The sequence below is a fragment of the Halyomorpha halys genome, unplaced genomic scaffold (assembly GCF_000696795.3).
Source record: "Halyomorpha halys isolate HHAL.00 unplaced genomic scaffold, Hhal_1.1 Scaffold36.1, whole genome shotgun sequence".
In the NCBI taxonomy this organism is placed as follows: Eukaryota; Metazoa; Arthropoda; class Insecta; order Hemiptera; family Pentatomidae; genus Halyomorpha; species Halyomorpha halys.
In genome coordinates, this window is record NW_027108624.1 from 2316070 (window position 1) to 2330518 (window position 14449).

The 14449-nt window shown below is 32.3% G+C and overlaps 1 protein-coding gene across 3 annotated transcripts in view; it reads left to right on the forward strand.

Moving 5' to 3' along the window:
* LOC106686842 (CCR4-NOT transcription complex subunit 10) overlaps positions 1-14449 on the forward strand; it is a 62056-nt gene that overhangs the window by 36816 nt on the left and 10791 nt on the right. For 2 of the 3 annotated variants that reach the window (XM_014430411.2, XM_014430405.2), the window contains 7 exons: positions 5455-5661; positions 8307-8457; positions 8931-9085; positions 11668-11796; positions 11996-12102; positions 13834-13976; positions 14055-14254. In XM_014430411.2, coding sequence (XP_014285897.1) covers positions 5455-5661; positions 8307-8457; positions 8931-9085; positions 11668-11796; positions 11996-12102; positions 13834-13976; positions 14055-14254 — 1092 coding nt within the window. Of the gene's footprint in view, positions 1-2063; positions 2258-5454; positions 5662-8306; positions 8458-8930; positions 9086-11667; positions 11797-11995; positions 12103-13833; positions 13977-14054; positions 14255-14449 lie in introns of those variants that run through there. The other variant, XM_014430426.2, reaches the window with a different exon arrangement.

Here is a 14449-nt window from a genome sequence, read left to right on the forward strand (position 1 = left end):
TCGAATTCTCTTCTCCCGTCGGACTACATTCGATCAGAGACTCCACAGAATTGGAACCATGTTCTTAGTGCGACTAATACGGCTTCAGCTGACCTATCTCGAACCTGATGCACCATGGCCACTTTGCTGAAGAAGTCAATGATGGTAATCCATTTATATATGTGTAAAGGAGATGATTTAGATGTCACAGCCGCATTTTGGTCCGTGATCGTCTCCTCTTGCTAGGAGGGTGGTGATACTTCGTACTAAGGCACTCATTAAAGCCACCTAAAACATCTTGGATCGTCTTCTTCATTCTCCACCAAAAGTAGCGACGCTTAAGAGCCTGCAACGTTTCCGCTCAAACCGCAATTGTTCGTTTACCCCTGGTGGTAGGCGAGGGTGACATCCTTTTGCCATTCTTCATCCTATAGAGTTTCCACCATCATCGTACAGTGGACGAATCTTCTGTCAACTTCTATCTGTTCCAGTCTCCACAGTCGTTTAATTTTGTCCCAAATGACCGCGTTACCCACGTAAAGGTGAAAAGTTCTTTCTGCTCTTGATGCATCCATTAGTGCATGATTTATCTAGTCCTCTCGCGCCCCTTGTTGTGATTATGTTGAGTGAGGAGCTTCGCTTATATTTCTTGTACTTCATATCCCTTGATAAGTACGGAGGTCCTGGTTTTCCACACAATCTGCTGTTTTTTTTAATCATTAATCATTTCTTCAATTGCTTTCATATCGGGTGGTCTATCCCCAGTAGAGGTCTATCCCATATAATCCCCTGACGACGAGGTCTCTTCTTCTCGTAATTGGGTATTCGAATCCTCCCCCTCCCCGGGCGTCCATTCGTTTAGGCATTGTCGATCATCTCCCGCTGGTTCCTCTTCTATAGCATTTATGGTGATTGCTCCAGACAACCAGTCCGTTCTCCTTGCCTGGCTTAAACGGGATCTCAGTATTAAACTGAGTTCAGGAGTTCCTTCCTGCGGGTGACGCGTGTCGAAGATTCCTTTAATTTTCCCTCTCATTAGAGAGAAAAGTGATCGGTGTGGACCTTAAATCGCCTCTTGAACAAATATGGTCGGAAGTGCTCCACCGCCCATACGATCCCCAACTATTCTCGTTCGAAATCACTATAACGGATTCACCTTCTTAGGAGGTAGTGAGTAATTCACATTGTGGATCAGTACATTCTATCGCTATTTTTGGATTAATTTAATTAATTTTTGAATTTAACCATTCTGCCTATTTGATTCTCTTCTCTTTCCTAATTCCTCTGATCTTTCGCCAGGACCTACAGTGAATATGTGAAGGACAGGCTACCCTCTTGACTGTAAGCGAATATCTTGCAGAGAGTGTATTCGTTCCTGGAAGAACCTAAAGCGAATACCTTACGGAGTGGAGTTTCAATTCTACGAGGATTTACGGTGAATTCTCGTCAATCTTCCTGTCAATTCACCTCCTATCTAGTATACCCTTAACTATTGAACATGCATTGTAATGTTTTAATTCCTTCTGATGTTCAGTACCAGACCTCTAAAATTAGTCCCAGAACTAATTGTACTAAGTACCTCGACAATCGCTTTTTATTGACTAAAAATTCTTTGAATTAACATGAGACAACTTTAACTGAATATGTGTAATCTCCATAACAAAAAATCAACAACTGCGCCGAAATATTTTATAGTTTTGTTGATCTTAGGAAAAAGAAAAGTAAATGTGTAGATCAATACTAATATGGTCCTTCGAAAGATAGATTCCGGACATTCAGATATTCTTGGGAGACAATGAATTCAAAACTGTCCTTCGGCTGCCTCATATATATTCTTACTAACATTTGATATATGTGTGGATATTCATTTTTTTAGGATTTAGTATATACACGAAGCGTCGGTTCATGCATATTTCTCTTCTTGACATAGATTGATAATTTTAGTCAGCGTTCTACCCGCTTTCATTTATAAAAAAAATTACAAAGTTGTTTGCTTAGTACGTGCTTTATAAAATCGTGAAAATGTAGTTTTGATGTCTCTTTGAACTTCCTTGGTCACCAAGTACATTGTATAACCTCCAAGCACTGTTATTTTATAAACAAACCGCTCTTTTGATGGACTAACTAAAAAAAAAATATTTTAGTTAAATTTTGGTCCTACGAATATGTTCCTCATAGATAATGAGAATTTATTTAGTAGCAGTGTGAAAAAAACTTTGCGCGATAGTTTAAACATAAAAATACTTCATACATATTGGAATATTTAAATAAATTAAGGGTATGTAATGTGTTATGTGTTCATTTGTAACAGTATTTTCACTTTCCACTTCAGGAAGTTGAAATTATGGCTCCATGTTTTTAAAAGTTACCTAATTTATTATATATTTTTAAACAGTTCAATTTGGCCATTAAATTTATGACTAGAACTTTGATCACTTTTATAACTATATTAATTGATTTATTTTATTAAATCTGGTTTTTGTAATGTGATCCATTAATTGACTATGATATCATTTTGTGTGTTTTTGTTATGCTGAATGAGTTTTATTGTGTAGTACTAATGACTTAATACGTTATTTGTAAAGAATCTAAAACTTTAAGTTTTTGTCAATAAGTCAGTTTTTAGTTTAAGCATGCTTTCCTGATTTCAGAGTCACATTATTCAAGCTCAGTTAGTCAATATTTCTTTTGCTTTATAAGATCAATTTTTTCCTTAGGGTTAATCAGACATTTACATAAATATGTCTGCATTAATTTATCAGTATTATGGGATTCTTAAATCTCTAAACTGTTCTGTTGTCATTTAACCATGCTCAATGTTTTTTCCATCATCTTATCAACTTACAAAGACCTATTCTATTACAAAATAAAAATTATCATTTCATTTTATTCGTTTTTTTGTTTGAAGAACACTTAATTCAGTAAATGATCTTTTGTCCAATTAGAAAGTATTAGTCATATTAATTAGTATTTTCCATTGTTATTTAACAATTCTCATTGTTTTCCGATCATCTTGTTGAACTTAATTGATTTTAAAATATAAATAATCATTTGATAATTTTTGGTCTGATGAATGATTAATTCAATTAATGATCTATCTCAAGTTAGAAATTAATGCATTATTCATGTTAATGGGTATGATATGATTGATCTTATTGTATTAAAGCAAATTATTTCCAAATATTGATAACAGTTTCCTATGAGATCTTTTTGATACTGGGACAAAAATTGAAACCATATGGAGACGGAGAGCATGTTCCCAAGCCCAGTTAGAAAATCTTTGCGGTACAAACGAAAGATCCAAAAATTACCAAACTAGTCAATCAAGTAGCTCTCTCAAAATATGTTAAATTGATGAGATGGCTTGTGTTAGCTTGAAGATGATTTGCACATATTTCTCTTTGGCTTTGGATGGAAGTTGTGACAACAAACATGTGCTCAGTTGTCTGTTTACTATCATCTAAACAAAGAGAATCTTGAAACATCAGAAGAACTCTTTGACCTCCATCAATTATGAGCAACGGCTACAGCAGAGGATGGTTTTGATCTTAAAAACTTTTAAGAAAAAAACTTGGACTCGACAAAATTTCACTCACTGTATTTGCTCTGATAGAGCTCCTGCCAAGGTAAAGCTGTATTGCACTTTTGGAAAAGTATTTGAAAAGACTGTTTCTAAAATACCTCTATATCATTTATCAGGAAGTGCTTTGTGCCAATGAACTGAAATTACCTTATATCTTAAAACCAGTGGTTAATTGTATGAACAAACTGATGGTTTGTTTTTCCAATTGCAGAAAATGTTTAAAAAGGTCATTGAAGAACCAGTTCTTCATTACACGGTTTGTTGGTTCTCAAGAAGATAGTTTTTGGAAAGATTCTAGAAGCTCTGTATTAATGTCATAATCTGAAATAAATAACTCTCTTGTATCTCTCCATTCCTTTTCCTATTTCATTTTCTAGTCTAACTGAAGTGAAATCTTGACTGAAAAATTTAAAATTAAATTTTCATTTCTACTTCAGTCCTTCCTTTCTTAGTTGAAACATTCAGAATCCTGAGAAAATATAAATTCAGAAAAGAATTTTTTGATCTGTATATTATTTTCAAAAACTTTCCCATGTATTAAGTTTAAGTTTCTAAAAGGGTAAAAGTCTGTTGGGTATAGGTCTGGAGAATAAGGTGGGAATCAAAAGAACCTTAAATTGTACTTCTTTTAATTAATTAAAACTTTCTTCACTATTCAAACTAAATTATTTTGAAACATGAGATCTGGCATGGTGTAGGAGTACAAAACCCTCCCGATTTGTCAGTGCATGTTGTTTGGAAGTTTTTTTATGCATCTGTTTAGGCAATTGGTGATCATTTTACTTTTAGGCAAAAGAGAATTGTGACTGACTCCATCCATAGACCATTAGCAGTTACGGTTAGTTTTTTTGTTGTAAATTTAGCTTTGGCATGGGTCCTGACTTTTCCTGGTCCAACCAACATTGATTGCCATACTCAATCCGTGATTGTTTCAAGAAAAGATTCAGTTTTCTGCTTAGCTCATACCTCAAGGTGCTTCAACTACTGTGCCATTTATGTAGTACCCATAAATCAAGCTTTTAATTTTTTTGAGGTGTAGATAGTTGACCGTAGATTAATGATTAAAGAAGTTTGTCGGGGGGTGCGGTCAGCAAATCATGTTTCTCTAAATGTTGTTGTTATCTCTTTTGTTCTATAGCCCTGATGATGACCTGAAACTCAGGTCGAAACGCCGGCATAAAATAAATAAATATGGTTTTGTTTATTTATGTTCTTTGCTGACCGCACCCCCGACAAACTTCTCCAATTTTTAATTTTTTTCTATCTGCTGAAAATCCTGTGACTGTTTCTTAAGTGTTGTTATTCTACAGTAAACTAATGGTTTTGTCATAAATTAATGATGAAGGTCTACCTACCATGGATCTGGTTTTCAAATTTTATAGTTTCTTAAACCAACAGCAAATAGTCAGTTAACTCACACTTCTCAACTCAAATGATATATTAATATTTCTTGCTAAATGGCTGTCGATTATCCAAGTTTAGATTCATGTCTCATTATGGTCACATTTGAAAGGACACTAAAATGTGAACAATGAATTGGAGAAAAAACAAATATCTACATAATAATGAAATAAATAAAATTGAGTATTACAGTTAAGCATTATAATGTTTAGTAGCCAATAGGAGACCATAAAATCCTTAATAGATTTCCAACATACTAAAAATGGTCATTTGTAAAAAAAAAAAATTGTTTTATAAAATATATGAATCATCCACCTGAATGACCTTATATATTGCTTTATGGCAAATTTCAATGGGATTCATTAATACAGTTTTTCTTGTTATGAATTATAAATGTTCCCTATGCTTTATTGAATTTTTGAAATATTTTAACTTGCTAATGTTTTTAAAATAATTACTTTTATTTTTAGAATAATATTTTATTTTTTCAGATGAATCAAGAAGAGCAGAAATTGGCTTCATTGGCATTTTCTGATTTTATCAACAAAAAGTATTCCTTATGTCTTCAGCACCTTACCTTATTAGTGTCGATAAAACCAAACAATTTAAAAATTTTACACAATCGAATAGTTGCTGAGCTGTATGTTAACAAAAATATTGACCTATTTCAGAAATCGTTGACCAATTTATGTAATCAGGTAAATAGTGTTTTATTTAATTATGTAGATAGTATTTTCCTGAATAGTAACCTTGTAAAATGATTTTTTTTTTAAATTAACTATTTATTATTTTATATTTTTAGATGTTGAAATAATATAGAAAAAATATTTCATTATGTTATTTGTTTTTAATTTACTTGGTCAGTTGCAACTGTTGTAAAACTTTGCTAACCCAACCCTCAGGGTAGTCGAACCATCTCGTGGTCCTATTGATGCAATATTTCTGGTACTTTACCTATATTACTTGGTTTACCTAAGGAAAGTTAGCTTAGAATTGTCCATTTAGCTTTGAAATTAGGAGTGCTGGAGAGATTGATACAAATAAAGGGATTTGGCATGGTGTATAGAGAATTGGGTGCTGTTAGAGAGGTGTTTAAAGGAGATATAATCTTTATGGAGTTAGATGCGCGTAAGCTTTCATCCCTTTGTCTTATATTTTCCTTCAATATGGGCGATAACAATGGGGCAACAGGATAACAATGGGGGTATCAGATTGTTATTGTTACCAATGGGTGAAGACAGTTTAGGATGGTGGGGGGGGGGTGAGTGATTAGGACCTTCGAATCGATGGAGCTTGAGGAATAAATTGGATTCTTCTGGATTTTGTCAAGATCATGCATCAGGGTTTCAGAAGTTAGACTTAAAACCGCAGAATTGGGATGTTGTAGAAACCTGAGTAAGGTCATTAGTTAAAAGAAATGAAACAGACTTTTGAGATAAAGTAAGAAGTTAATCAAGGATATAAAGATGAAGTCTGGAGCCATAGTAGAAGAAAGGTTGTGCTAGTGTAAAGATAGGATGGGATAAAAAGATGAAGTTATTACAATGAATCAAGCTGAGATATATACCAAAACTAATAGAGATAATGATAAATAATGAAAAGAAACAGAAAACAATGTATAAAGAAATGATACAAAAAATGTATAATCAAGTCATTGGGGATGATAAGAATCGTAATAATTGTTAAGCAGTACAAAAATTAGACCAAAGAGAACTCTAGTAACTAATAAATAATAATTATAAAAATATCAAATTATTATGGATTTGTTGAATGGAATATGGTCCGGGTGCGGTAAAAAAAAAACTCAAATAGTAAATAATTATACTATTTTATTGAGCCAACATTTCGCCCCACGTTGCAGGGGTCCGTCAGGGCTGTTTTGACGGCAGTCAAAGACAAAGTGACAGAGATATATAAATAAATTAATTTGGGCACTTTGTCTTTGACTGCCGTCAAAACAGCCCTGACGAACCCCTGCAACGTGGGGCGAAATGTTGGCTCAATAAAATAGTATAATTATTTACTATTTGAGTTTTTTTTTACCGCACCTGGACCATATTCCATTCATCTATACACACGGTCAATCAATAATCTTCTATTATGGATTTGACTTTACATCAAATGATTAAAATATACTTGTATGAAAAAAAAAAATAGAAAAATAGGAGTGGTAAAAAAATAACTAATGGAGAAAAGAAATAGGTTGAGAATGAAGGGCTGGGATGGAGAAACAAGAATCCAAAAGTCAAAAAAGAGGTCTCAATCAAATGGTAAATTTAGAACTATCACTCGATGACTGTCCCCTCATTGAATCTTCAATCTACTGCCATTGAACCAGACATATTTAATTTTCCCAACAGCCTTTTTCTGCCAGAGAAACTAGTAAAAATGTCAGTCATGGTCATCACTTTGTCAATGAAAATTCTGTGGTCATTTTTTTTCGGCTAGCCCAATTGTTGATTCGGAGAGTTGCAATGACTAATCAGTGCTAATTTTCCCTGTAAAGACATCTTTATAGTTGGATTTTGTTGAAGCAGACCAGAATAAGAATTAAAAATACATTCATTGGTCCAGCCCTCACATTTGGCTATGAGAGTTAAATCCCTGGTCCCCTTTGATCTGGTCAGATTTGAAGGAATGATTCTGCGACACATATATGAAAGTGTCCAAGAAGTGCCTCAAAATTAGAGGAGAACAATCAGTTCTCCAACCTTCCTCAACCTTGTAAGACTGCTGGGTAGAGCATATTATGTGGATGGAGAATAATGCCACTCTACAGAGTTATTTTACCTTTTTTTATTTATTTATTACCTGATCAGCGCTGGTTGGCCTTACATGGTTATTGTAAGTTTTTTTAACAGTTGATAATGAGTGGGTTTATAACCTGCAGAGAGTTATAAATGAACCTCAATATGGAAACAGACATGTTTTAAGATCTTGTTAGCACTGACAAGACATTTCGACTGCCGATTCAAGTAAACTACATAGTGCCCTTATGTTAGAAGGAAGAACAGGGAACAGAGAAACCTGGCACTTTATGTTGAAATAGATCAAGTCTCAAATGATTGAGATGTGGCACCACTTATAATACTATTAAGCTTCCTGAATATTTTTGTGGCTTTTAATATTCTTGTTAAAGAGAAGTTTCTATTCCCACTCATAATGTATTGATTTAACTCAGTTAGTGTTTTATGGAAAAGTACTTATATATTCTATAGTATGTATGAATAAACATGATTTTAATGTGTTTAGGGCAAATAGTTTGTCTTTTATTTTTATATTTCATTTTTTAATTGGCATTGATTGTATCTATTATCTGTTATTGTCATTACTTTTTTTTCAGGGGCGGATTGATTTATTTGAAAATGAAACCCCAGATGATGTTGACCATTGTATTATTTACTACAATCAAGCTGTTATCTATTACAATCAAAAGCAATATGAAAAGGCTCTGAATTTGTTAAACAAAATTTTTTCTTTGATTCAGCCTATGGGTATGTTTATATATTTAACCTGTCTAAGTGTTATTATAAAATTTAATCTACTTTTTAGACATAAAATAACACGTTTTGTAAGTTTTAACTACCATAATATATCTGAATTGCCAGTGTAGGGCGATCGCCATATTTTTGATTTAGACTCCATTGTCCGGCTTCTTAACTAAATTTATTTTTATGTTAAAGTATTCATAATATTTAAATTTACAATCCAAAAACTAAAAACACTTATTTCATTTACAAATGATCAAATAAATGTTATTTATCCCCAAAATGCCTTATTATGTTAATAAAAACGTCTAATAATCCTCTATTTCAAAAGAATTATTTATAAATAGTGAATAATTCTTAATTTAGTAGTATTATGATGAAAAATCAGAGTGTCTAGTTTTTTTTGCTGCTGAGGGTGGTTGAGCAGTTTTAGTATTTTTCTGTAATTCATATTGATTAATATTTTTCTCTTTTAATAGAAGAATGGCTTGCTCAAAAGGTTTGTTACCTGTTGGTTGAGCTGTGTTTGCTTTGTAACCAAGCTGATAAAGGCATCTCAAACATTTCCTACATTGAAAACCAATTTTTGCCATATAAGCTTATGGATGAAACTAGTAACACACCAGATAGTATTGTAAGTACTGATGATATTTTAAAATGATAACAAAATACTTTTCTTTTAAATTTGTAAAGATTAGATTTTTGCTGATTACAAATTTATTTGCTCACTTATTCAATACTAGTTTTATTTTGGATGGAATGGTTCATTTTGGGATGCTGTATAAAATGAATGTTAATAAGTTTTAAAGCGCATAATTAAACAATTTCAGGGTTTTCTTTTTGTACAGTGTTACATTTTTTTCTTTCTCATCTCAGTTTTTTTTATTATTTGGCAGAGAGACTTGACTCTTTACTATAAAGTGATAATCATAATAACCCTATCAATATAATGATTTATTCGACTTTTTACTTATTATTTATAATTTTTATTATCAGTAAAGCATGATTTATAGTAATTTTGCACCCGTTTTTGATTTTGAAGTTTTTATTAATTGCTTTTACTTGTATTGAAGTTTTCATTCCATGCTTATGAGGTTTTACTGCTCTTAGCTTTTGACAAAACCTTTTGATTAAAATATTCTTGTTTTAATGATTTTTTTTTTTTTTAAATTGCTATGAATCCTAATTTCTTCCTTTTATTTGTATCCTATTGGCTAATGTTAATTTTATAATATAAAATTAAATAGCCTTTTATTTATGCAAAAACTGAAATTACACAAAATACAATATAAATATTAAATAAATATTTATATATTTAAATATAATAGTTGACAAAACATTAACTTCTATAAATTTTCTTTCCATCTTTCTATATCCTTTCGTGCATAGGCCTATTGGGAGACACTTTCCACTTCTCCTTCCAGACCTCCCTGTCCCTAGCAGCTCTCCCCCAGAGAGGTCCTGCCATCCTCTGGAACACATCACTCCATCTTTTCTTTTGACATCCTCTTCTTCTTAGAACGTCATATGGAGCCATAACACCATCTCCAACACAAGAACAAACAAAATTGGGGATTGCGGATCACCCTGTCACACACCCCTCTCAACATCAAAGCTTTGTCCTTTCTTTTCAGTCATAATATATGCTGTAATCTCCTTATAAAGCTCTGTTATTATCCTAATATATTTGTTCTTTATTCCTATTGATCTCAATGCCTTAAATATTTCTGAATGTATAATTTCATCAAAAGCCTTCCTAAAGTCAAGGAAACAAAGATATAGAGAGAAGTTATATTCATTTGTTTTCTCGATGATTTGGTTTACAGTCTGAATGTGGTCCACTGTTGAAAATCCCTTCCTAAAACCTGCTTGTTCTTCGTCAACACATTCCATTATTCTTTTTGTTAGCCGTTGGTTGAGAATACTGGTGAAAACTTTTGCTATAGTTAAACAGAGGGAGATAGGCCGATAATTCTCTATATCGTGCTTGTTGCCTTTTTTATACAGCAGAATTATTTTTGAGGTTTTCCATTGTTTAGGTATTGCTTCTTGTTCAAGAATCAAATTAAACAATTCTGTTAGTTCTTTAATTAGAATATTCCCTCCTGTTTTTAAAATTTCATCACTGGTGTTATCCCCTGGAGTCTTCTGGGGTTTGAGTTTTTTCAAAATAAAAGCAACTTCTTCTTCCATTATTGGTGAAACTTCCCCTAAAGTTTTGGCCATCTTTCCTTCTTCTCTTGATTCTAAAGTTTCCCTGTTACTGTTATAATGTTTTTTGAAATATTTTGCTCTGTTCATATTTTCCCTATTGGTTATGACCTTTCTTCTATTGTTTTCTAGAGCAACCATCCATTGTTTGTCTTTGGACAGTTTTTTAAAAATCTTTTTAAACCTAGACCTGCTCTCTGCTAAAATGTTTTCTATAATATTTGTGTTGTATTTTTCCAGATCTTCTTTTATACTTTTCCTAATTTGATTATTTAGGGCCATGAGATCTTTTCTTTTGCTTTCAGAAGTATCACTTCTTTCTGTGTTAAAATTTAAACTGTTTATGGTCTCTAGATTGTTGACTAGATTGATTTGATTTGTAAGAAAATAGTCAAGCTCAAACTTGTGGCCTTTGGATGAACACCATGTCCATTTTGCCTTTGCCCTTTTTTAAATAAATGAGTCGACAATTTTCAAATGTTGACTAGATCAAAAATTTATTACTTGGTTACCACATTTATTCCTTTCACCAAATCCCCAATCTCCCATAACTTGGTCTTCACCATCTAGTTTGACTCCAATTCTACCATTGAAATCTCCCATCACAACAATCCATTTGTTTTTTCTTTTAAAGCTAGAAACTAAAAGCCCCAATTGTTCATAACATTTTTCCTTTGCTTCTGTTGAGTTTTCCATTGTAGGGGCATGTAATTGTACAGTAGTTAAGTGTTTATTAGAAGTTATTTGTAATTTTAACACAGCTATTCTGTAGCTTATTTCTTTTACTGAACAAGAAAAAAAAAATATAACATATTTTGTAAGTTTGTATTAAAAAAAAAACTAAGTATAATCAACGATTTCAAGATAGAGGTTTTTTTTTTTTTTTTTTTTTTTGTGTTGAGTATATATTGGATAATAAAATAAACCAAAAATTGTTTTCCTATTGCATTTATATGTAATTGATTCAAAAATTTTGCAATAAATTTGTGCATTTATTTTTTCTAGCTAGTGAAGAGGAATAGCCCATCCTTTAAACTTAACCTGCTGCACTATAAAGCTCGCTGTTTACTACATACTCGGTCATATGAAAGTTGTCGAAAAATTCTTGACTATATATTTAGTTTAAATAGTCAGGTATGGCATTATTTTTTATTATTAAATGAAATCATATTTAATATTAAGAAAAATATTATGCAGTGGACTAGCTCATTAACATTCATGGGTGACATGACTAATAAGTATATTAAACTAAAACATCAACCTTCCCAGTTCTACTTTATGTGATATATATGCATTTATGTTTTGTTATTCATTGGTTTTATTCATTTTATAGAGTTTCTCCACTATCATGATGAAAGCGCAGTTATCACTATTAAATATGCAATATGAAGATGCATTAAATGAAATAATTTTAATCCAAGAAGATGTAGATAATTTTGTGTGAGTATTTTGATTTAGTTTTTATAAAACTATGATTAATTTAAAGTTAACGGAAATGATTGTAAGTTTGAGTGGTTCTACTTGACTAGATGAGAAAGATTATTGGTGCATAACTTAAAATGGATACATTTTTTCATTTACTGCCAATGAGACAATATGATGGTAATGTTTTATTAATAAAGAAAAAAAATACATAAATGAGACATATAGGAGAGAGTGGGGCACATATGACCATTTTTGAATGTAATGATTTTACCATTCTTGTGTTTTGTCTATAACTCCTGTTTTCACTTTAGTTTATTAGATGCACTCTTATGCTACTGCTTCCTACTTAAAATTCCTGTTTTAAGGCATGAGAAAAGCCTTTTAATAAGGTCTCAAATTGTCCCATATTACCCACTGATGGGGCACTTTTGACTATGTGGTGGGCACATATGACCAGTGGTGAGGTAGTTAAGACCAAGTAGTAAAGTAGGAGTTCATTTTCCAAGGTAAACTACTTTGACTGCTTTAGGCACTGTTGTTACATCTGATTTGCCAAGATTTAATATTCTGTCAGATGAGAATTTGTACTTTTTCATTACATTTTTCAGCTTTTCATAAAATTCAACCAACCTTGTTTTGTTGAGACTGAGGCCCTGGCTAAACTAGTATTCTCAGGTTTTCGCATATTGGAAACTATAGCATGCCATAAAACCCAACATTCCGGTTTTCCTGGGTAGTTTTTTTCATGCCTGGAAGGAGGAATTTTTTTACTTTCCACCTTTGCTGCACGTTTTTGAACGAGTGTGTAGTTTATTCTGTACTGGAAAACTTATTCAAGTATTAAACAAATACTCTTATACATTGTTACACTTGCCAGAATACATATTTACTGGAGTACTGATGCACTTCTTGTTGTTCTTCACCCTCTCATATTCATTTGCTGAATCTCTGTTATTATTTCGCTTCTCCCCTAGTTTTGTTATAACAAGTGCAGACATAGCATTCTTCTCTCTGTCAAGAATGCTGAAATCCCGAAAAATCTTAAGCTAATGGTGTACAATGTATAATGAAGCCAGCTTTGATATACTGATGGGAGATCTAGGCCCTAGAAAGCAGAATGGATAGATTTGAACAGAAAGTCCTCTGCACAATTACAGGAGTGATCTGGGATCAGAGCCTTAACACATGCAGGAGTAGAAGTAACAGTAAACTGTTAGCAGAGACTGGTCCGTCAATATCTCATGGTATGAAGGCAAGGTCAAGATTGGTGAGACATGTGGCTTGAAGCGATTTATCAGGACGGCTCTACGCAACAATGACTGCCAGTATAGTTGGCAAGAGACAGTGTGGGAAACCAAAAACCAGATGATAGACAGAATCAACAATGATGCGAATGAGTTGCATACAGTAAACAGGAAAACAGTAGCCCAAGACAGGCTGGCATGAAGGCTGGTTTGGGTGGCCAAAGATCTTATTGATGTAAGGTCTGTAGAGCCAACCAAACTTTATTCATACTCTATGTCACTTATTTATTAATGATCAAAATGGAGATATACTTTGTTCTATTTTTTGCTGTAATTTTATTATCAGTTTACTAATTTTAATTGAATTTTAAGTTGGGTTGATTTATAAAAAATTTAATTGTAAATATTTATTAACAACATTTCAGAAACCAATATTAAAAATGACTGTATTTTGCCTCTTTCTTATTTCATTTTTTTATAATGAAAAAAATTTTCCCTTTAGGAAACTTGGCGATGAAAAGATTCTGATTTATTTCAACAATATTGCTACTATTTATTACTACATGAGGAAACCTCATTTAAGCTCTTTTTTCTTTAATAAGGCGTATGGAGTTTATTCTTTTCCTAAGTTCAAGAAAATGCCGAGTAAGTACCAATTTATAACTATTTAGATCAGAGGTTATATGGAGCCCTTAATTTATGTATATTTTATCTTATTTTCAGAGGAAGTTAATTTTGGCAAGCCAGTTGTCTTTCAGCCAGCAACATTTTTGCAAGTAATGTATAACAAGGGTACAGCCCTGTTATTCACCATGAAACCTATAGAAGCTTTTGACTGTTTTACTGAAGCTGTTCAAGGCATGCACAAAACCCCGCTGATATGGCTTCGGTTAGCTGAATGCTGTATAATGGCCTACAAAAAAGTATGTTCTAAGATGCATATTTAATTGTTGACCATAGATAACCAAGGAGAAGATGGATTGGTTGGTGGTCAATAATAAAATCAAGTTGTTAAAAATATTTATTTAATGTTGAATTTTTGGCCTTTATTACCAGGTCATTCAAAAAGTCCTGTCGTTTTTTTGGGGGAAATTATAAATAAATAAATATTTTCAAAT